Genomic DNA, 24,000 nt, shown 5'->3' on the forward strand with positions numbered 1-24,000 from the left:
CAGATAGCCCTACAGGTGAGAGTTTCTTCAACCACATAACACTGTCATGCCAGACTTTAAATCATGTAGAACAGCCATATCCACACAAACCCTGTTAAACTAACATTATACTTCAAATGTAGAACAGCAATACTTACATTCTGTCCCCATGTCTGGAACATCCTCCTCCTGTTTGTTGGCCTGTCTCCACAGTTTATGTTTTAAGAGGTATTTCCAACTACCCTCTGTGATGCTGTTTGTCAGACACCCACATGAAGTCCTGCTCACAGTGAAGAAAAAGGGCCAACACCCACATGAAGTGCTTAGTTAAATGAGTGTGTTTCCATGCAATTGGCTATAGGAATGATACCACAGCTGTTCCACATGCAATTAGCAAGTGGGGGGACTGCAATTCATGCACAGGTCATCAGTTGATCATGAGCATTACTTATAAAACTCAAGCTGCTGCCTATGCAAAAACAGATGTACTATTACACATCCACCAGAGAGGGAGAGAGAGAGAAAGAGAGACAGAGACAGAGACAAAGTAAGAAAGGAAGGGAGTAAGAGAGTAAGAGCCAAGCATGATTGTGTATGATCCATGGGTGGAGAGTGGTATTTGGGTATTATAACAGTTGCCTATATTGTTTACTAATCCATACTGTCACATAGTAATTGCACATGGCTGTACACATTTATGGAAGAGGATTGTCTACAACAACCTCTACAGTGTTTGAAAACTGTTGGCCTTGTAATGTGGACATTGGGACATATAGGTCCTCAATATAATGATGTAGCAAAACCCACACTGTAATGGATCCTTTCATTACAAAATCACCCTGACACCCACACAGGATACTGATGACACAAACACACACTTACCAGTACGGAGTGTCAAATCCCTACCTGACTATGTATTGCTATTACAGTGTTACTCAGTTATTGCATGTGTCACAGAGCTTATGTGGCTGAAACATGGCCAAAGGGTTATTTCAAGTGAATGACATAAGCAGGCATGCTAAAGTAGGGCAATGGGAGATGTAGTGATTATGAATGACTTCAAAATCATTAATCTCCACACACACACACACACACACACACACACACACACACACACACACACACACACACACACACACACACACACACACTTGTCAGTGCTGAGATGCATAGGTTCATTGCTTCACAAGTGTGTAGTAGGTGAATGGACCTGAAGGCTGTACAAGGCTAAGGAAAGGGAATACCTTGGCATCAGGCCACATGACAATAGTCTCCAGTGTGGCTCAGGGGTGTAGTCCCTGGAGTGGTCCACAGGGGTGGGTATTGTAGTCACCATCCACTCATCTGGGTTACTATTGTGGGTGGCCAGTGATGTGCACTGTTTCCCATGTATGTGATCTATATTCCATAACATGGACAGTGTCCGGGTTGTGCACATGTCCACACACATGTTCTTTGATGTGTGGAAGTGTACTTGAGGACTCTGGGGCAAGTTGTGTAGACAGATTGTTATCATCTGATGTAGCATTCCCTACCTCATTTTGGTGAGACCTGGCTATGGAAATGAGGTGGTGCTTGCACCTGCATTGACAGCATGATACAGGTATTCAGTGGAGTTAGTAGCATCTGTCCATACAGGGCATGTGTATAAGACATGGTATTCCCTTTGTGGGTTACATTTGCAGACTCTACAGTTGTTGCAGGCGTCCAGTGGGGAACATAGCAAAAGGGCCACTGTAAGCATTTATTTGCTTACTGCTGGGATGGAACAGGGTGCCATGTCCTTTTACTTGTTGGATAACACACAGTCAGGAGATGTAACACATCACAGTATTTTCTGATGTCATTGGCACTGTTGTGGTCAAGAGGCATGTAGTCCACTGCAGTCACACCATGGTTACTATCTGTGAGGCAATATGCAGGGAACTACCAATATAGTCATTATTGCCTAGCCAAGTGTGTTTGTGTATGAGACATGGGTGAAGAGTGTTCTCTGAGCAATAGAAGGGTTGTCTATATTGTTTACCAATTCATAATGTCACATGTAGGGCTATGGATTGTCTACACCAGCCTCTCTGGTGTTTGACATCTGTTGTCCTTGTAAGGTGGACATTGTGACATCTATTAGGTCCTCCACATAATAATTTAGCAAAACCTGCCCCACAATGGATCCTGTTGTTACACAATCACAGCAAACAGGATACTGATGACAGACACACACACACACTTGCCAGTACTGGGATTCAAACCCTACCTAGCTATGTATTGCTACTATAATGTATCACATTTACAGCATGCGCCATAGAGCTTATAGGATGGATGCTGTCCCAAGATGCTTCTAAGGTGAGAAACATCACCAGCCCTTGTAAATACTGGCATTGGGTGATGTAGTGGGTGAGAGATCCCAAAAATAACTTTACCCTAAATACACATTTACATTTGCAAGGGGTGAGGTTCAATCCTCAATCTAACAATCTTTACAGACCATTACGTCATGCATTTACCACATGCACCACTGACCTGACATGGTTTAGGTTGGCAACAGGTACTTATAAGGTGGATGATATCTGCAGAACTATTGAAGTCAGTGTGTACTGGGTGTAAATGGGGCCAAAATATTTGAGGTGCACAAATAAACACTTGCCACAGATGATATTCAAACCGATACCTGTGCAGTTACTGCTACTACATTGTTCAGCATTTATGGCACATGCCATGATCTCCACAGGTATTTTTGAAGGTGACTAACATCAGCAGCAGTGATAAAGGAGGGGTAAGGGGAGAGTAGTAAGTGTGAATGTCCATAACATCAGGTATTATCAAGGACACACACACTCTATCACACAAACATACACAGTTTCACAGTTGCCACGTCCGGGATTAGACCTCCTACCTAACTCATATGCTATACTATAGTATTACACAGTTATCAAAAGCACCACAGAGCTTATGGGGTTGGTCCTTGTCCAAAGGGTTATTTCAAGGTGACTGACATCAGCAGGCTTGCTAAAGTAGGGCAGTGTGAGGTGTAGTGACAGTGAATGGCCTCAGAATCATTCATCTCCACACACAGAGTTTCACAGTTGCCATGTCTGGGATTAGAACTCCTACTTAACTAGCATATTACACTATAGCATTACACAGTTATCGCAAGCGCCACAGAGCTTATGGGGCTGGCCTTTATCCAAAGGGTTATTTCAAGGTAACTGACATCAACAGGCTTGCTAAAGTAGGGCAATGAGAGGTGTAGTGACTGTGAATGACCTCAAAGCCATTCATCTCTACACACACAGAGTTTCATAATTACCATGTCTGGGATTAGAACTCCTACCTAATTAGCATATTACACTACAATATTACACAGTTATCTCAAGCACCACCGAGCTTATGGGACTGGCCCTTGTCCAAAGGGCTATTTCAAGGTGACTGACATCAGCAGGCTTGCTAAAGTAGGGCAATGGGAGGTGTAGTGACTGTGAATGGCCTGAAAATCATTCATCTCCACATGCATGCAAGCACACACGCACACACACACACACACACACACACACACACACACACACACACACACACACACACACACACACACACACATACACACACACACACACACACACACACACACACACACACACACACACACACACACACACACACACACACACACACACACACACACACACACACACACACACAAACACAGAGTTTCACAGTTGCCATGTCTGGGATTAGAGCTCCTACCTAGCTAGTATGTTACACTATAGCATTACACAGTTATCACAAGCACCATGGAGCTTATGGGGCTGGATTTTGTCCAAAGAAGGGTTATTGCAAGGTGACTGACATCAGCAGGCTTGCTAAAGTAGGGAAATGGGAGGTGTAGTGACTGTGAATGGCCTCAAAAGCATTCATCTCCACATACACACGCACACACACACACACACACACACACACACACACACACACACACGCACACACACACACGCACACACACATATACACAGAGTTTCACAGTTGCTCTGTCTGGGATTAGAACTCCTACCTAGGTAGTATGTTATACTATAGCATTACACAGTTATCGCAAGCACCACAGAGCTTATAGGGCTGAGGCTTGCCCAGAGGGTTATTTCAAGGTGACTGACATCAGCATGAGTGCTAACATGGGCAATGGGAAGTGCAGTGTGTGTGAATGGGTCATAAACCTTTCCTCTGGAAACACACACACAATATTCAGTCACACACAACTTTATGTTTGACAGGACTGGGTATACAAATGCTAGATGAATACTGATTTGTAATATCATGTTACACAGTTATCACAAGCACCACATACACTATAGGGCTGAGAGCTATCAAAAGCAATGACTACAGTGATTGACATTGGCACATCATGTGATATTGGCCAGTTGGATATGTGGTGGGTGGGACAGTCCTCATAATGGCAATCTCTCTGTCACTGTCTGTCTATTTCTTTCCCACATCTCTGCATGTGTATGTTTGACATATTATAGAGTGTTGGCCTTGGATATGTGTGAGTATTCCTAGCCAATGTGTGTGCAAAGCATGAGTGGTGTGCAATGTGGTGTGTGTGCACAGACATCTGCAAATGACAGATATGTATAGTCCACTGTTGTTGTCAGACATGGGCTTCAATTCTGTAAGTGTAGGAACATGCCCAATATGACCTTCTGTATTGAGTGTGTGAATCCATTCCAGGTAGTTTGTACTCCAGTCCAGGATTTGGTGTTCTACACCTACAGCTAGAAACCTGTTTCTGCAGGATATCTGTAGATAGGCTGACAGTATGGAGTCACAATGGGTGAAATATTGTTGGATACTGCAACTATTGTGTCTGTGCTGCTTGTGTTACATGGTTGGTGTTAGCAGAGATATTCAGACATATGTACTGTTTTACACTGTGATGTATTATGTCATCAACTACTGACAGATATACTTATTTGCTCACAGTTATTTCCTGGGAAATACAACATGAATGAAGCTGTGTCCTGTATTGTGGTCTGCAGCCTACATATTCTTGCACAGTCATGCCATTCTGGAGGGGTAGCTACAGACACTTGCTGATGGGTCTGTGTAAATGGTCCAGCACCTTGGTACTGTGGTGGCTGAGGATCCCCTGCCTGTACATATAGCGATGTAACAGAATGGCCATATCCTGCTGCGGCCATACCTCTCAGCTGTACGGATTCACCCAGGTTACCCAGAGGCAGGGGTCATATATCTGGTCAGTTCCCCTTCACATTATGGCTTACGAGCAGGCTTGTAGCCACCCATTACTGGGTTTGCAGGCAGGGGTAGTATAGGCACACATCAGAGTTTCAGACTTCACACACTCCATGACGTCCATGCTTCTACACCCCCCACTCTGTTATTCTATTCTCTTCCTAACATTATGCGAGCGATATTTGAGAAGTATCCCTATAGTTGTCTCTTCATCCCAACAGTATTTAGGGGTAGGTCCACAGTTCATGCAGTAGGACATGGTGGGCATGCTACTGGGATTTGTCAACATGGCCTTGCCTTTGCGTTCTGTGGACTGTGTTATGTTGTTAGTTGGGACCACATGAGATAACAATTCATTGGCAGAACGGGTGTGGCACAGGCCTTTGACAGAGGACTGTAGGGCATTTGGTAGTGAGGCAGGCCATCTGTAGCAGGTCAGTGCATCCTGTCACTCTTACATTCCCAGGCTGCAAGCCACTGGATTCCCCTGGGGTGACAGGGTAAGTGTGCGAGGTGTTAATGGCAATAGCTCCTGTCCATATTAATCCATTGGTCTGAATGCTGGCAGGGTGCTGTTTACAGCTAGGGACACACCTGCATGGGACACCTCTTCAGCATGCTGCATTCTGTGGGTATTCCCATACATAAGTGGGGATCATACTGTACTCATTCCCAACAGCAGGGATATGACCTGTGATAAACCTGTGGCTGATGGTGGGGTGAGCTGAGTGCATGTGTAATATGGAAGCTTCTTGCAGCTGACTCACAGATATACTTGGGACATTCCCCTTATTCTGCCTTGTGCAGGGACATAGGCAGTCTCTCATTACTTCATAACTGTGCCTTTTGTGGTCTGCCAGTGATTGGCCAGACTGCATCAGTATTCCATACTACACAGATGACTAATGTGCTGCTAACCTGTATGTACAATTCCAAAGTTGTGTGCAGTTGACAGTTACATTTTATGTACTCTGTCTAGGGTACTTCCACCTGTGTACTGTATGTATGTCTGGGCCCACATTCATGGCATGTCCATCTTTCAGATGGTGACAGATATTGACATCTGGACAGTGAGTATGAATGACTGCTGAATTGGGTATTGCTGAGATGCATTGTGGTTGGCACTGCAGTTGTCAGAACATGGCCCTGTCATCAACAGTACTGGCCATAGGCCACCAAGACACAACCCTCCATGCCTACATGCTGACCACTTCCAGACAATATTGAACACACAACAACCTAAGAAGCAGAGGCCTGCATATTGTACACATGCAACAATCTATCCTGTAAATTGGGCCAGCTCAGGTAATCTGTGCTCCACTGTTATTAAACCCACACATACATGTTACTGCATTTCTACATAGGATTGTGGGGGGGGGGCACACCTGCCAACTGTAAAGAATTGCTATGACTGCACTGGTATTTCAGGTACTCTGTTGGCTTCCATTTCATTTTGTATTCTGACCTATCATGCAGACTAGAGGCATATCATTAGAGTACAGATCTTAGGTTTCATTGATCTACATTTCAGTTTCAGACTTCTTACTATTCAGAACTAACATATAACTGCCAGACCTGTTGTAGTCTGTCTTTGTAGGTCCGGAGGGGGGCTGTTCACCATTGCCATCAATTGGAGGCCTTAGCACAGCCTTTCTTTATGGTCATCTACACCTGTCCAGCTGGCTGAGGCTGGTGCTGGGTATGTGAGTCTCACTGACAAGCATGTGTGTGTCCTATGGACACACATTTGGGCCACCACATGTACCGCAGTGGGATTTGTCACCTGGTCTAGTACTGCCTACTTTGTTGACACCAGTATTTGTTATGGATTTCATGCTGCCCATATAGGTGTCCACTATCTGCTGCCATCCCATTCAGCCACCCGCTTCCCTTGCATGCTCACATCCATACCATAGATACAACTAGCAGAACATACTACTCCATTCAGCAATTGATAGGAAGAGTGACTTACTTTGCTGCTGTGCCAGTATTGAGGATGGTGCTGGAGGTCTGACTATGTTGGATGCACATAGTACACTCCCTATACATGGTAAAGCACAGGTGGTGTCATGTTTGGCATCCCTTTTACTGTATGTGCGAGTCAGAGAGAGGTGACATTCCCTGGGTCCTTACCGTGACAGTGTATGTGCTATGTGTTGACTGTTTGCCAAAGCCTGGGCATACTGGGCACGCCTCCTTCTGCCTACATGGGCAGGCTCAGGTTGTTCTTTCTCCGAGTCCCACTGTGCCTTTGATGGCCTTGACAATGCTGGGGGGCTGTGTGGCCCTGCCCCATACTGTTTCTGCTGAAGCTGTTTCCGCAGGATCATATAGTGTAGTATGGCACATACAATGAAAATGTGTGTACACGTAGCTGGAGAGTACTGCAAGGCTCCACCGGATATGTCCAGGCACCGAAACTGTGACTTGAGCATCCCAAACACACAATCTGTTATGATTCTGGTTTGTGCGTTTACCTCATTATGGAGTTCTTGTTCGGGTGTGTGTGCATTTCTGATGGGTTTCATCAGCCACGGCTCTAGTGCATAACTAGCATCCCCCACTAGGTGGCCATATGGGATGTCCCACTGGCAAATTTATGGTACAGCTATGTCATATGCCAGATGTGGGAGTTGTGATAGCTTCCAGGGCTGCCAGTACACACATTCAAGATAATGCCCTGGTCAACTCACATGACCTAGCAGCTGATGGAGGGGAAGCCCTTGTGGTTTATGTAGACCCTACCCCACTTGCCGGGTGGTGCTTTGATGTGTATGTCCATAGCACCCACTACATCAGGGTATTCTGCTATTTGCTGGAAGAGATGCATATTACTGGTCAACGCGTCACTGGTGTTGAGGAAATATATGTGCTCACCAGCATGTGCTGACATGGTATCCAGGAACTGGTGGAGTACCCTGGATGCTGATGCCTGTGAGATCCCCATGATATCCCCAGTTGACCTTTGGAAGGTACCTGTGGCTAGTATTCTTAACCCTACACATACCTTGGTATCCACTGGGGTGTGTTCCCCTCTGTTGGTTCTGTGTGTGATGCATGACCGGCACAGCTCAACAATTTGCTGTAAAATGTCCCTGTCCACCCTGTAGTGCTCCACTATTTCCAGCTCATGTAGCCCCTGGTAGGTTACCCTGGGTCTGTACACACTTCTCCTCTTCCTCACTGTGGGTTAGTTGCCAGCATTCACATCCTCACCACCCTCAGTCTCTTCCACATATTGATGTATGAGAGCAACAGCAGTCCCTAACATTTTGTTAGTTTTGTCAGGTAAAACTTCCTCGTCTGTGTACACCGGTAGTGTAGAGTTTGGGGCGGAAAAAACAGAGTGAAAGGTGTTTGCATAGTTTATAGTAGTGTGCTGGGCTGGGCTGCTGCCTTTGTAATTGGCTGATTCTGATACATTTCATCTGCCAGCTATACTAGTTCTCCTTGATTGCCTTCCTACTGCTGTTTTCCCTTCCCATTGCCTTCCCGTTTAAGCCCTAAGGCATGCCGCGCATACCCAGTGCTCAGATGTGAACAGAGCTGCTATTTCATGTGTTTTTTTTTGTTTGTTTTTTTTTTTTTTTGTTTAAAACCCAGTGTGCGGCATGCACACCTGTTTAGGCAATGTAAACACTGCTAGGAAGCCTCAGACACACCTCGCTTCCTTAGCTGTACTTAGCTAAGGGCTAACACGGGCCACAGAGCTCCAATAAGCTTACAGCATGCATGACACTCTCCCTTATGAGGTCATCTACCTCTTATACTTATACCATGGTATTGCTGCACTTACATGGTTGGGTGCAAGCTAACACTGAGAGGAAATCTGTGATTCAGTATCAGTCCCCTCATTTACATAAAACGTAATGCTAATTCATAGTTACCAGACTCACACTGAACCTTCCCCCTTAGCAACCACTATTCCCTGGTATTGTTGTCTTATGCATGCCATTGACTATCATGGCAAAATGCTGATTTGGGTTTAAAAGCTTATTTACAAATTTTTTTCTTATTTTCGGGCTGATCCTGTTTGCGCACCGCTGCCGTACACTTAAATGGCCAAAATCGGCCAAAAAAAATAAAAGTTATTTTTTTATAATTTTGCAACTATTTCCCATGCCAATGGACAAATATTTTCCCATTGGCATGCCTTCTACATTGAATGCATGCTTTCTTTGGAGCTGTCTTGCCTCTGTTTTGTAATTTGCAGAAATGTATTCGGTTAGTAACCGAATATATTTCTGCAGGATACACTATTCCTGCACAGACGACTGCCTGCTTCCTGGATCGCTAATTCATCTCATTTGCATGGTTTTCACCAGCAAATGGGATAGTTAGCATAGAACAGTGGTGTCCATGCAGAAATAGTGTAGGAGCACTCGTGCATGTCCTGAGAGCTCATTCCTGGATTGCTCATCGGGCATATTGCGTGCAGCAGCTCTTGCACTATTCCTGCACACCATGTAGAGCTTGCTGAATCCTGGGGATTGTTGTGTATCAACAATATTTAAGTTAATATAAATGACACAATTGCCCTTTTAAATGTTAAAACAATGGTGTACTATATAACACAAGCAAATAGCCCAGCTATTTTAAGTCTTTTTTCAGGGTGCCTCCCTACCTAACCCCCAGAAACGATAGTCACCTTCTATGTACCTTTCTGGAGATAGGCTGGAATGAAACTAAATAAACAAATCACCTCAGTCATCTTTTTCAAGCTGTTGTTGTAGTCAGAGCATAAACACAAAAGGTCTCCTTACTCCTACCCTGAAAAGATGGTCATCTCTCTACAGGTCGTTTGTTTGATTGCGAGGAAGGTGAAAATGAATCATCACATTAACGTATTCTAACACATTACTGCTACAGCATAAACTCTTTCTAGACATATTCTAGTGACATTCTGTGCAAACCTCTGAAGTTTGTTTTTGACGAAAATTAAATGAATAATAATCATACTGTCCCTAGTCTCCTTACAAGATATAAAGACCTTCTGATCATGCCTCTGGTTTTGGACAAGGTGGGGGACCAGGTCAGAGACTGAGGGCAGGGCCCCACTACTAACTTGTGTCAGAATCTACTTATGTATGTACTTATTATGCCAGGAACATGGGTGCATTCAGGTCACCAGAAGTTCTGAGTGCCTAAATATTCTGTGGTGCATTTTATTCCATCCACTGTCCATAATATCTGGTTGCTTGACTATATTAAAAATAATCACCCTACAAACTTTTGTGAACTGATTGAAATGCAGCTATAGCATTCACTTTTCTGTTTAAAATTTGCTGACTTTCCAGTCATTGCCATCCTGCCCATGATCTATACAATGAATGAAATTTGTTGTCTAGATAGTGGGTCGGACAGACTGGAAAGCCAACTAAATGAATTGTCAAGTCAGGAGCACAGGGCTCCCTCTAGAGTGCCACAGGTACAGCTATTTTGAACTGGTGTAGCAGGGACATTGTCGTTGATGGAAACTGGTTACAGAAGGGTGTGTTCTACATAGAAAATAGTCATAAGATTCTGGTCCGTCCTGTGGATGGCGGCAGGATAAATTTTGGCACTTGAAGGGCTCCTGACAAACAGCAGAGGTTACAGTGGTGAAAGTACTTGTAGTACATGATAGACATGTTACTCATGAGCGAGTGCATGTTGATGGCTTGTTCAACCATAATGAGAAGGAGGCTGCAGAAGGAACTAAAAATATCAATGTTTGTTGGTAGCTAATGGTCCTCCTTATGGCTCAGCTGGATTACCTTGGGTATTCTGACCTTATCTCAGGGCCAGATTACAGTGATCATAGGTGAGAGGGTAGCATCAGGGTTATTAGAGCAGCAGATAGTTCTTTTGGTCTAGCACATGCAAACAAAATAGATGAAATATGTTTAATAGTGAAAAGTAAGTTGTGGCTAGAATTACAATTAATATTCAGAACACATTAATATCTACTGACGTATTTGGCAAGAATTAAGAGACAGAACACATAACCATGATAAATAAAATTATCAATTAGAAGAAAATAACAATAAATAAATAAATAAATAAATAAATAAATAAATAAATACATGCATACATACATAAATAAATAAATAAGAAATTATTTCCTGAATAGAGACTTATTTCACCAATAATTCATTTTTGATGATAAACTAAATTCTGAACTGGTGTTGGACAAAGTCATTGTGCCCCACTTAAGAAATGGCACATACACTTAATGTGGTGGATCCAATATGTTCTTCTGAACCTTCTGATACTTATTGTAAGGAGAGGAAAGCACTGTGGATGAAGTGCTAATCTGCTGAAGTATTTCTAAAAGCAGTGCGCATAATTTGTCTTTGTGACAGTCACAGTGATTTGGAAGTATGAGTAATCAGCTAAAATATACCCGAGGTTTAGGATAAATTCTGATTCAGGAATTCTTGGATCTCTGCTCGCACACTACGCTGATGAAAGGTCGACATAAACTAGAAATGAGACTTTAATACACATATCTTAGAGTAATGTGAATATGTTTATACAATACGTTTGCTCAGTCATGGATGGTAGCATGAGTGACTTGTGAGGCAAACTTCCATCCTGTAATCATGGGTTTCATCCTATAATCATGGGTTCCATCCTATAATCATGGGTTTCATCCTATAATCATGTGTTCCATCCTATAATCATGGGTTTCATCCTATAATCATGGGTTCCATCCTATAATCATGGGTTTCATCCTATAATCATGGGTTTCATCCTATAATCATGTGTTCCATCCTATAATCATGGGTTTCATCCTATAATTATGGGTTCCATCATATAATCATGTGTTCCATCCTATAATCATAGGTTTCATCCTATAATCATGGGTTCCATCCTAGAATCATGGGTTTCATCCTAGAATCATGGGTTTCATCCTATAATCATGTGTTCCATCCTATAATCATGGGTTTCAACCTATAATCATGGGTTTCATCCTATAATCATGGGGTTCTTTTGTAGTTGCTGAAGGCACATGATGAGATCAAGCCATTATTAACTGTTGGCTTAGTATCAGGGAAGGGATTTGCTAGTGTAAGTCTACTGACTGTGTGAGGTAGAGAAAATCTACATAATTTATTTATTTGTTTATTAATTTATTTATTTTCTGCTGTATTTGTTACCTAAAATGGATCTTCTGTCATTCATGTTCCAACTCTAATAGATATTTCCCTTTCATCCTTTCTAGATGGCTCCTCCAAATACTGGGCATCGTTTTTCCAGGAAAGAGGTAAGGCATTCCGCATTCATGTTGTTATAGGTGTTAGACATCATCAATATTAAAGGAAGTATAACCAAAAGTGCCTGCTAATGCAGTTCCCTTAATAGGAGGACAGTGCCATAAAACAGATGTATTTATTATTTATCTATTTGCATTTGTTTACCAGGAAAATCCGACTGGCTATTGAACCTCTTTTCATTATAGGCTCAGGGAGAAAAGCTCTATTAGCATTAAAGTGTGTTATAAACAAACACCAAGGACATTCAGATATTAGATCAATTAATTGCATATCTTTAATTTTTATGTAGTAAATCTGCAATTTTATACAGGTATTAAGCAATATACATTCAAACATTACCTAGTATTTATGTACAAGTATTAAACTATTAGACTTATAGATCTTATATTGTTGGATATGCATTCAAATTAGTCACATTTCAAGAGAGACCTTTTTAAAAGTGCAAACTTTTGCAAGTAGACTGTACACAGGATATTTTACAACTCTGTATAATTAAATTTATCAACCAACAGCATGGTGCTTTGGAAATAATATCTATAGAGAGTTACTAATTATTAGTGTAGAATAATGTTATTCTGTATCAAATATCATGGTGCACTGTCAATAATGAACATAGACCTTTGTTAGCTAATAGTGCAGAGATGTATTAATGAGCCATCCTGGAGAGAAACGGGTCTATGTTTAATCATGGAATGTAAAAAACATTGAATGGCTAACCATCGAACGTTCACTTCAGTGAATGTTCACTTCAACAAAATTGTGAGATGGGGAAAGGAACTAGTTGCCCAACACTTCCCTGTCTCACACACTGCAGTATTTCAAACCCACCCCCCTAACTATACATAATAACTCTGAGCTCGCACTATGGTGGGGAAAGGGGATGAAATGCTGCAGTGTGTGAGATGGACTGGTGTTCCGTGTTTGTGGTTTTGTCTGATTGATAGCTTAAAATGGAGTTACACTTTCTATGAAGTGTTCATTAAAAATGCATAACTTTTAATCTGATGTCAATCTTCATATAATCCTTGACTGTGGGCTTGGTTTCGAGCCTCAGAACCACATCAGCCATTTATTTCAGCTCGCTCCTTCAAAACTCTCGAGACAGGCTTTACCCCATAATTCTCCTCTCAAGATTACCTCAGATCTTGTTTGCCACTTCATGTGTCAGATGTGTACGACCACTCTTGAGTTTTGGCTTATAGTTATAGTAATTTTTTTTTTTCATTTAAAATATCCTTTTTTCTCTTTTGTAAGTCTCCCTATTATTTCTAGTGTCTTTCTTCTCTACCCACTACTCTCGTTAGCTTAAATAGTGTGTGTGTCTCTCCCTCACTCTTCTGCACTACTGTTGGTTGTTTTTTCCCAGTACCATTGTTGGTACTACTTTATACCTATTCAGGTATTCTCTCATACTACCGTTGGTATTTCCTTAAAAATCTTTCTCTGTTCCTTTCTGCTGTGTGTGTGTGTGTGTGTGTCTGTGTGTGTGTGTGTGTGTGTGTGTGTGTGTGTGTGTGTGTGTGTGTGTGTGTGTGTTTGTTATCATTATGACTGATAAAGCTGAATCCCCAGCCATGTCATCTAAGGACACCTCAGAGTTTAAAAGGTGCCAGAAATGTGAGAAGAAAATGCCCAATTTGGATGGGCATTTGTGTTTTGTTTATTGCTTAGGTAAAGTTCACCTGTAGGACAACTGTTTAATTTGCCAAGATTTTTCCTCTACGACACTCACCAAATGGAAAAACAAGCTTATTATTAAAGGACTGCTAAAAAGTGACTTTGAAGAGGCCATTTCTGGGTCCAAAACAGAAGCCAGTTCTTCATCTTCATCCTCTTCTACGAAGCACCCTTCCTTGGTTCCTAGCAGTTCGGAACCACCTAAAAAGGTTTCTAACAACCTTCAGTGTTGAAGAGTTCCATGGCCCTGAATGGCAAAAAAGATTTGGTATCTACCAAGACTTTGTAGTCGACTCCAATTGCCACAGCACCAAGAGACTCATCAGTCCTGGAGCAGTCAGAGATGATTTTGTTCCAAGATCCAGATATTCTTCTTCTATTGCCCCATTTAAGGATAGACCAATGAGTCCCTTTGTTGATCTGATACCCCCTAGGTCTCCTTCAGCTGCTTTAGTTCAATCCATTAAGAGTCTCTCTGAATTGCACATTATGAATCTGATGGATCAGCTCCTGACAGTGAGGGGATTGTCTTCAGTTCCTAGCCAAACCTGCACTGGAACAGGTCCTATTACTACACCATCCATTATTCTTCCTCCAACTCCTATTGAGTCATTGGATCCCATGGTTCTGACATTCCCGGCTTTGACTGTCTCGGTTCTGGTAGCAACTTCTTCTCTGGAACCGAGGGTTACCTTGAGCACCTCCTGGCTTTCAGCACCGGATACCTCCTGGGATCGAGACTCCCTGGCCAGTTCTGAGGTGCATGGATTGACTTCATTAATTTCAGAGCCTTCCATGACTCTTGGTGCTTTGGCATTTGTTGGATCAACCCAGGGTTCAGTTTCAGGGGTCACCTCCTCAGTGCAGTGTGGGACCTTGGTTCTGAAGGAGTCTATTTTGGTTCCAGGCTCCCATCCCTCTATGGGGGGGGGGCTTCCAAATCATGGAGAAGGCTTTGTCCATTGGGGACTCACAGTCTCTGCCATCCTTATCTGGCTAGACTTCTACATCTCCTCGACCTGAGCTTCCATTAGTCTCTACCCTGGGACAGAGGGCATAAGAGACCCAGAAAGACACTCTTTAGTGGTTTCATCTTCAGACACTTCCCCAGAACATCCCCCCAAGGAAGTACCTGTAAAGAAAAAGTGCAAGAGTAAGCATTTTGACTCCCTGCAGGAGTCCTTCACCAAAGATACCGACTCTGATAAAGGAGAAGGTCCCCCCAGGTCACTCCCCTGATGATGTTTCCTTCAGGGACATCCTAGAGATCCCGAGGCAGAGGGGTGGCTGGTCTTCCCTCTTGGATCTCTCCGCCTGCTAATGAGCTTATTAAACTGATCACTCAGCAGGTGTGGAAGATGCCCGACTCCATCGAAACGATCCCCAAGAGACCTGACCAGATTCTTTCCACCCCCAAAGAAGAACCACATTGGTCTAAAGGTATGCCTGTGGATGCCATGGTGATAGCGGCAGCCACTAAGAAGGAACATGCTGAGGAAAGTCCAACTATCCTTTCTCCTAACAAGGAGTCTAGGACTATGGATAGGTTTGGGAAGCACATTTATGCTTCATTGACCTTTGCTCTCAGGTCCTTGAGCTACATGGCGCAGTTTACAATATTACAGAGGGATCTACTCAAAGAGTTCTCAGATACCCTCTCTTTAGCAGCAGCTGAAGGGGTACAGGACAAAGTTACTTCTCAGCTCACCACCCTCGAAGCAATTTCTAACTCGTCCATGAGGCTGATTACCCATGCAGCTGAAGGGACGACAAGAGCGGCGGGTTTAGGCATAGCCATTAGAAGGCACTCCTGGGTCACTTGTGTGACTTTATGGAGCCATTTAAAGCATCGTTCAATGCTCCTTTTGATGGATCATCCCTTTTTGGTCCTAAGGTAAAAGACACTCTGGCCAGATGTGAGAAAGATGGGAAGACTCTTTCTGCTGTAGGCATACTTTTCTCAACTCCTCAATGGCCTTACTCTAGGAACCAGAGAACTGAGAGACTATGGTTTAAAAATTCCCAGGGGCCTTTCCAGGACTCACTTGGCAAGGACTTTCCCTGAGGTAGAGGGGGAAGTAATGGAAGATGCTGTCCTAGAGGCAGAAGTGGCCTGCAGAACCAGGGGTCCAGAGATACCTTCTCTGGTACTTCATACCAGCACTCCTGAATGGAGGCCTGATTGTATTCCTCTGGAGGCAGTTGAGAGATGGTTATCCCTGCATCTACTTGCCTGACAACTGATAACTTCGTACAAATGGGTGCAGACAATCACATCCAGAGGTTAAAATATCCCACTTTCTATAAGTCCAAAACCCCAAAAAAGACTCCTGGATGTTCCACCCAATCACAGGGAAGCAGCATTAGCAGAAATTCAAACACTGCTCAAGAAAAGAGTCATCCAAAAAGTTCCACCAGACCAAATAGGATCCGGGTTTTACTCAAGGATCTTTTTAGTGCCCAGAAAACCAGGAGACTGGAGACCCATTTTGGATCTTAGCCAGTTCAACAAGACAGTACAGCAAACCAAATTTCAGGTGGTCTTGGTACAGTACATACTTCCATTTATGGAAAAGGACTATTGGATGTGCTGTATAGACCTCCAGAATGCATATTATCACATAAAAATGGACAAACACTCCAGGAGATTCCTGCGCTTCCAGCTGCAAGACAGTCATTTACAATTCAGATCACTGCCCTTTGGACTCACCTCAGCCCTCAGGGTGTTCACCAAATGCATGGCCATGGTAGAAGCTCATCTCAGACTGCAAGGATTTCGAGTTTTTCCATACCTCGACAACTGGCTTCTCACTGCTACTACCAGGCATCAAATAGAATGAGGAAAGAGATTACACTCTGCATTTCTGTTCATCTCTAGGCATCACAACAAATTACAGAAAGCCAAATTTGCAACCCTTGCAACAACTAGAATTCATAGGAGCCCTATTGGACAGAGCTGCAGGAATTGCTTCACTTCCACTGGAAAGGCTACAAAGGATCAGATCTCAGGTCAGCCAAATTATCCAGAGCAAAATTGTTCCAGCCATATTAATCCTACAGGCATTAGGCTTGATGGCAGCCTCACTCTAGTTCCCTTAATAAGATATCACTTGTGAATCTTACAATAGTTACTCACCTCCCCGTGGTCTCTGATAGATCAGTCAATGTCTCACCCCATCTTGATTACCAATCACTGCAAACAGGATCTTTTGTAGTGGCTCCACTCCAACGAGATTCTTTCAGGCCGACCATTCCTCCTTCTCCAATCCCAAGCCATAGTGACCATGGACGCTTCCCAGATAGGGTAGGGGGGCATTATCTGGGAAGGACAGTCCAAGGTATGTTTTTCCAACTGGAGGCCAACTTGCACATCAATATTCTGCAGATGAGGGCAGTACTGTTGGCACTATAAGAATTTCAGGATGCCCTTCCTCTAGGAACAGTAGTAATTCAGATGGACAACATGTCAGTAGTCTGGTATATTAACAAACAAGGGGGGACAAAATCTTACCCATTGTGTCGAGAAACCCTCAGAGTTTGGCAATGGGTGATTTTGTCCATCCGCTTTCTCACAGCAATGCACATTCTGGGAAGCTCCAACGTGATAGTGGACAAACTGAGCAGAACCATTCTCATGCCTCACAAGTGGTCTCTCAATCCTGTGGTGGTGAAGGAGATTTTTCGTCACTGGGGTCAACCTTGCTGCAATCTTTTTGCATCCCCTCTAAACAACAAGTGCAGCAGTTACTTTGCCTTAATTCTCCCTCTGGGGGAGTCACCCAGAGATGCTCTTCTCCGTGATTGCCCCCTCAGTCTCCTTTATGTCTTTCCCTCAACTCCATTGATATCCCAGTTTCTAAAGAAAGCCAAGAGGTCGAAGAACTCAATAATCCTCATTGCCCCTTTTGGACTCGCCAAGTTTGGTTTCCCTTCCAGTGGCCTCATCTTGTTCAGAAACCATGGATACTGGACCCAGCTCCAGATCTGCTGTTTCATCCAGAGGGCATGGTTCATCCGAACCTCCATAATCTCAAGCTCATGGTGTAGCTTCTCCAATTCCCGTAATTGCCAGGCATCCTTCACTTTCCTCTCCTGTCCATTAAATCATTGTAGCCCATCACAAACCTTCAGCTAGGAAACTGTATGAAAGTAAATGAAAAACATTTTCAACTTGGGCCCTTATGAATGAACTTGATCCTTATTTGAACCCTGTTCATAACGTTTTGAATTTTTTAGCTAATCTTTATCAATCTGGTTCCTCTTCCTCAACAATTAAAGTCCATTTAGCAGCAATCTTGAACTTCCGTATGGGGTTTGATGGATCATCCCTTATGTCACACAAACTAAAGCCATTTTAAAGGGGGTCCTAATGTTAAGACCTCCATTTAAAGAACCCATTCCACTTGGGATTTAACACTAGTTCTTTAGTCCCTTACTTTGTATCCTTTTGAACCATCAGCTACTTGTGACTTAAAGTTGTTGTCTTGAAAAACTTTATTTTTAGTGGCTATTACATCTGTCAGAAGGGTATCTGAACTTCAGGCCTTGTCCTGCAAACCACCCTACATAATATTTCACAAAGACAGGGTCTCCCTTAGGACTAATCCATTATTTTTACCTTAGATAGTATCAGAATCTAATATCAATCAGACACTTCAACTTCTGTTCTTTTTCCCTAATTTTTCTAATAAAGGAGAGTATTCCTTTCATTTACTAGATGTCCACAGACAGCTATGTTTTTATCTCCACAGAAGAAAGGATTTCAGAAGATCTGACCAAATATTTGTTGCTTTTTCTTCACATTCTTTAGGTACCCTAGTTTCCAAGGTTACTCTGGTGAAATGGCTCAAAGATTGTATCACATTTATTGTTGATCAAGACAGCTCAGGCTTTCATGTCCAATTAAAGCCCACTCAACTAGAGCGGTGGCAACTTCTGCAGTTTTTCATGACAGAGCTTCTTTAGATGACATTTGTGCAGTAGCCACTTGGTCTTCTCATACCTTTATCACGCATTACAAATTGGATCAGGTCCCTAGGGGACGAGCATCATTTGGTTTGATGAAGCTTAGGAATATTCTTCTGTGAGACCTCCCAAGATTTAGGTAGCTAGGAACTCTGTCCCACAGTCATGGATTATGTGAAGATTGACAACATCAGATAAAGAAGTTATGTCTTACAATAATGTTCCTCTGTGTTGTCAATCTTCATTAATCCTTGACATCCCCCCCCCCATCCCCCAGCCTGAGACTCTTAGTGAATTGAAGTTTTCCAGAACTGGCTTCATATTAGGGACACATAGCTGGTATCTTATTCTTATTTACTAATTGTCTTCCACTATTTTGGGCAAACTCGATCTGAAGTAATCTTGAGAGGAACATTATGGGTAAAGCCTAGCTTGAGAGTTTGGAAGTTGCGAGCTGAAATAAAAGGCAGAGTCGGTTCGAGGCTTAGAACCAAGATAACAGTCAAGGATTAGTGAAGCTAGACAACACAGATGGAATGCTATGGTAAGACATAACTTCTTTTTTTAGGTGGATCTGTTTGGCATGAGTTAGAATGAGTTGTTCTGCTGGGTTGTAAAAATTCTTTAAGGTAGACCAGAACATTTTTGGGTTATTTTGGTGGGTTATTTGTCATTTGATTTTAGAAGTTTATTTTTCTGTCAGTTTTGACTGCAGCTTTGTCAATGTTGTCAATGTTGCTTGAAAAGTTGTAGGTTTTGAATAGTTTTATATTCCTGCCAGGCTTCTCAGGTATTGTTTCTTTTATGTATTTGCACCCTAGTTTGGTTTGATAGCCAGGGTGTGAGATTGGATTTTATTCACTTCCTTCTAAGTAAGCATTACTTGTTGGGTGTAGCAAGAAATATGCCATTGAATTTTGTTTCATCTAGTGGCAGGTATATTAGGGCACTCCAGTCATAGATTAGAAGGATGGATATAAAGTTGTCTTGGCTGAATGTAGTAGGTTTATGTATTTCATTGAAGAGGTGCAATACAGATGTGTGGGCTGAGTTTCAGTGGATGAATGTAAGGAGCTGGTCATTGATTTTGTCAGGAAGAGCTCTAGAAGAGGTCATTTTGCTGGAGTCAGTAGTCATGATCCAGTCCAATATGGATGATTTGTTGCTGGGATTGTTATATTTAGTGTAAATATTAATGAGCTGGGTGAAACTAAAGAGATTTATATCAGCTTTTGGGAAGCTGGGGATGGCACCTGCTAATCAATATTTAGATCATCTAAGATTATAGTTTTGTGAGGAATTTGGGTAGATAACCTTGAGAAGATGCCTTCAGCAGTGGGGATGTTGCCAGGTGGAATGTAGGTGTCTATGATACCGAAAGCTCTTGAGATTGTTGAATTTATGGAATAATCAAGAAAGAAGGTGTGCACCCATGTGACCTCAGACAAAGAACCAACAAAAAGGTCCACGTAGTCCAGTGCTCCCAACCAATAAATTCAATAAAAGTAAAAGTTAACAAAACAGTTTACTGTTACTTAGAATTTAAGGAATGACATGAGTATCTCAGTTTTGTTAAATTTTTGAATATTGTTATGATACAGTGACATCACGTTGGGATACAGTGCCATCACTAGGCTATTTATGAAGGTGGTAACTGTACAACCATCTTTTTTATTTTGCTATCTAGTCTAACTATATTGCAGCATTGAGGTATAATCTCTTCATCTTTTATTAGGGTTTTATGTAGGTCTCATATGTGATAAGACTGCTTCATGAGTGGGCCAAAATTCAAGCATGGCTATCAGTAATTTTGTTACAGAAGCATCTTATGTTAACTCATAAATACCTAACTGATGTGGAATGTCACACCTCTAGCAGCCTTTACACATCTTGCATTCCAGAGCATCTTCTGAATGGATCTAGCTTTGTTTGTGTAACTTGAGCACTAATCCAGACATTCTCTAAAGTATTCAATGGTATTTATTACTGCTTGGTTGTAACTTGATTAAAGTGTAGCTATCATTCAAGTCTTTTGGATTAAGCACTTGGGCTTCAGACCAGTTGTTTTACATTAGGAAGGTTTGTGGCAAGCACTGTGGTGGCAGGACAGGTAGCTTTCATCCTTCTAAGTTGGGAACTGCTGATTGAGAGCCCAGTGTCCAAGTGTATTAGTTCTGGTTTAGGCACTTGGGCTTCAGGCCAGTTATTTTACATTAAGAAGGTTCGTGGTCTGCACTCTTGTGGGAGAAGAGGCTGGACTCTGCCCTTCTGAGCTGGGAATTTCTGGTTAAAGGTTTATAGTGCCTGAATATTTGAACTGTATCTTACTGAAATTGGTTCATCTTGTTTGCTCTATCATAGACTAGATCCAGGCCTGCTGAATCTAGCTTTGTTTATATGCTTGTTATTTCCCTGGAAGCTAATTCCACCTAATACGCAACTTCTCAGCGCTTCTGTGGATCACTAGTGATATCTGCATTGCTTACTGTACTTATTTCCTTGTTTCACTTGAAAGAAAGTTACTGTTTGTCATTTCTGCATTTAGTTACTTGTAACACATTGCACTCAAGTTACCTGGCACTTGCTCACCAAAGCAATTATATAAGTCAGCACTAAAAATTAAAAGCACTACACCCTCACTCCCCACTGGCCCTTGTTTTCAATTAAGGATTTCCCAATATTATTCTAGCATGTCCAAAGGTCAGTTGTCAATCTCCTCTCCGGTCCAGCTGGTGAATCTGGGAATCTTGAGGCAATGTTATAACTGCCTCATGTACACAGACAACCCTCTCCTCCTCCCACATAACACAAATACTTGCGAGAGATGCAGCTATTTAGCCAAACTGGAGGCTGAGCTCTCTCAACTCAGGACTGGCAAGACCAGACAGGAGGAGAAGGCAACTACACACACCACAAAACCAGCCTCACATAATGCTACCACTCCACTGAATCAAACGCATAAACACGCAAAGACATACTTGGAGGCTCTGAGTAAAAATTTACCTAAACAGCAGAGGCCTCCAAAGCAGACACCCAAACAACTTCTACCTCAAGACACCCCACAAGCAACACATAAACCAAAAAAGCAGTGTGCAAAGCAGTCATAGCCCTTAAGGCCAAATACAACACCAAACATACTTGTCATAGGTGACTCCATAGTCAGACACACTGACGTCCCACTCACCAGGCTGAACAAGGAGAGGGTCACAGTAAGCTGCCCATCGGGCGCTAGAATCCGCCACATATCGCAAGCACTGGTCACTCCACGGCAAGTACAAATATGACAAAGTCATTGTCCATGCTGGTGTGAACGACCTGAGACGTACCTCCCTGGACTACATGAAAAGAGACATAGAGGAGCTCTCTGATTATGTAGCCCAGGCAGGTATGACCCTGACCCTGAGCAGTATCCTTCCTTCACCAAGAATGATGCCACAATATAGAGACAAGATGATCAGCTTTAACAATTGGCTTAATGTCTGGTGTCATTCAAAGGGGATCCAGTGTCTGTCTGCCTGGGATGACATGCTTGACAAGCCACGCTGTTTCAAGGGACGGCTTGCACCTGTCACCCTGGGATTCCGGATATTGGCTAAGGCTCTTGCCACCCCATAGTGCCTTTTTAGGCAAGGCTCAAATTCTAAACCTACCACCCTAGAAAACAAAATGGGAAGAAACTGAGGGTAATGCTGCTCAATGCCAGAAGTCTAAATCTCAAAATGGACGACTCGAGGCCCTTCTCAGTATGGAGAACATCGATGTCTGTGCTGTAACTGAAACCTGGTTCAAGGCTCCTGAGAGCACCCCGGCACTATTAGGTTTTACCTCATATCATGCGTTCCGGCCCCAAAACCCGGACCACACCACAAAAGGAGGGGTTGTATCCATATTCATAAAGGATACCCACACCTCCAGGTTGGTGGCAACGCACAAGCTTGAGAAACCATCCAGGTGCAACTAACCATAGGCAAAACTGCTGTACAAATTGTAGCATGCTACAGGCCACCCTCTCAAACTCAGGAACCCCACACAGCCTTCCTGAAGACACTGGAGGGTATAAATGTATCTCCAAACACCATCATATTGGGTGACTTCAACTACCCGAATATAGACTGGGAACATTACTCAAGCCCTAACTTTCTAGCCCAACGGTTCCTGGAGTTCATAAATTCAAATGCCTTGGAACAGCTAGTCACTGTTCCCATGAGAGGAGAAAATATACTAGATCTCATTGTCACAAACATGAGGACAAAATGCTCCACACCGGAAGTATATCCCTCATTGGTGAGATCTGATCATAAACTAATCTCACTGGAAATCCACATCCCCCCACCCCAAACCAAAAAGACCATAGTGAAGAACTTCTCTAAAGCAAACTTCACACTACTCAAGACTGGTGTGGTATCCTTCAAGGCCCCTGAGCCAGATGAAACCACAACCCAAGCTGCGGAAGCCCTTACAAATGCCTTCTATGAACACCTCCAGGACTGCATGGATCAGGCAATCCCAAATAAAACCAAGACTCTTTCCACAAAGGGCAAACGTCCAGTCTGGTGGACCCCAGCCATTAACAAACTTTACAATAAGAGGAGAAAGCTATTACATGATAGAACAAAATCCATAAAAGGGAAGTCACCCCTGATCATTATTAGTAAAAATTACGAGCACTCATAAAATCAACTAAGGCCAATTTTGAGAGAAAAATTGCCATGGATTCAAAGGACAATCATAAGGCCTTTTTCAGCTATGTTAGGAACCTGGGTGGAAACTCCCAGATATGCTCAGAATTAGTCCAAAATGATACAAAAATCACTGAACCCACAGACATTGCCAACATACTGGCAGACAGGTTCAGTGCAAACTTCACCCCTCTCCCCCT

At 42.8% G+C, this 24,000-nt stretch overlaps 1 protein-coding gene across 1 annotated transcript in view; it reads left to right on the forward strand.

Annotated features, from left to right (window-relative positions):
* Nucleotides 1–24,000, forward strand: part of UNC13D (unc-13 homolog D) — a 1,205,501-nt gene that overhangs the window by 207,775 nt on the left and 973,726 nt on the right. The window contains exon 2 of the mRNA XM_044077226.1: nt 12,428–12,469. Coding sequence (XP_043933161.1) covers nt 12,428–12,469 — 42 coding nt within the window. The remainder of the gene's footprint in view (nt 1–12,427; nt 12,470–24,000) is intronic.

Source organism: Protopterus annectens, chromosome 7.part0 (assembly GCF_019279795.1).
Source record: "Protopterus annectens isolate FY-2018-M chromosome 7.part0, PAN1.0, whole genome shotgun sequence".
NCBI classification, from domain to species: Eukaryota; Metazoa; Chordata; order Ceratodontiformes; family Protopteridae; genus Protopterus; species Protopterus annectens.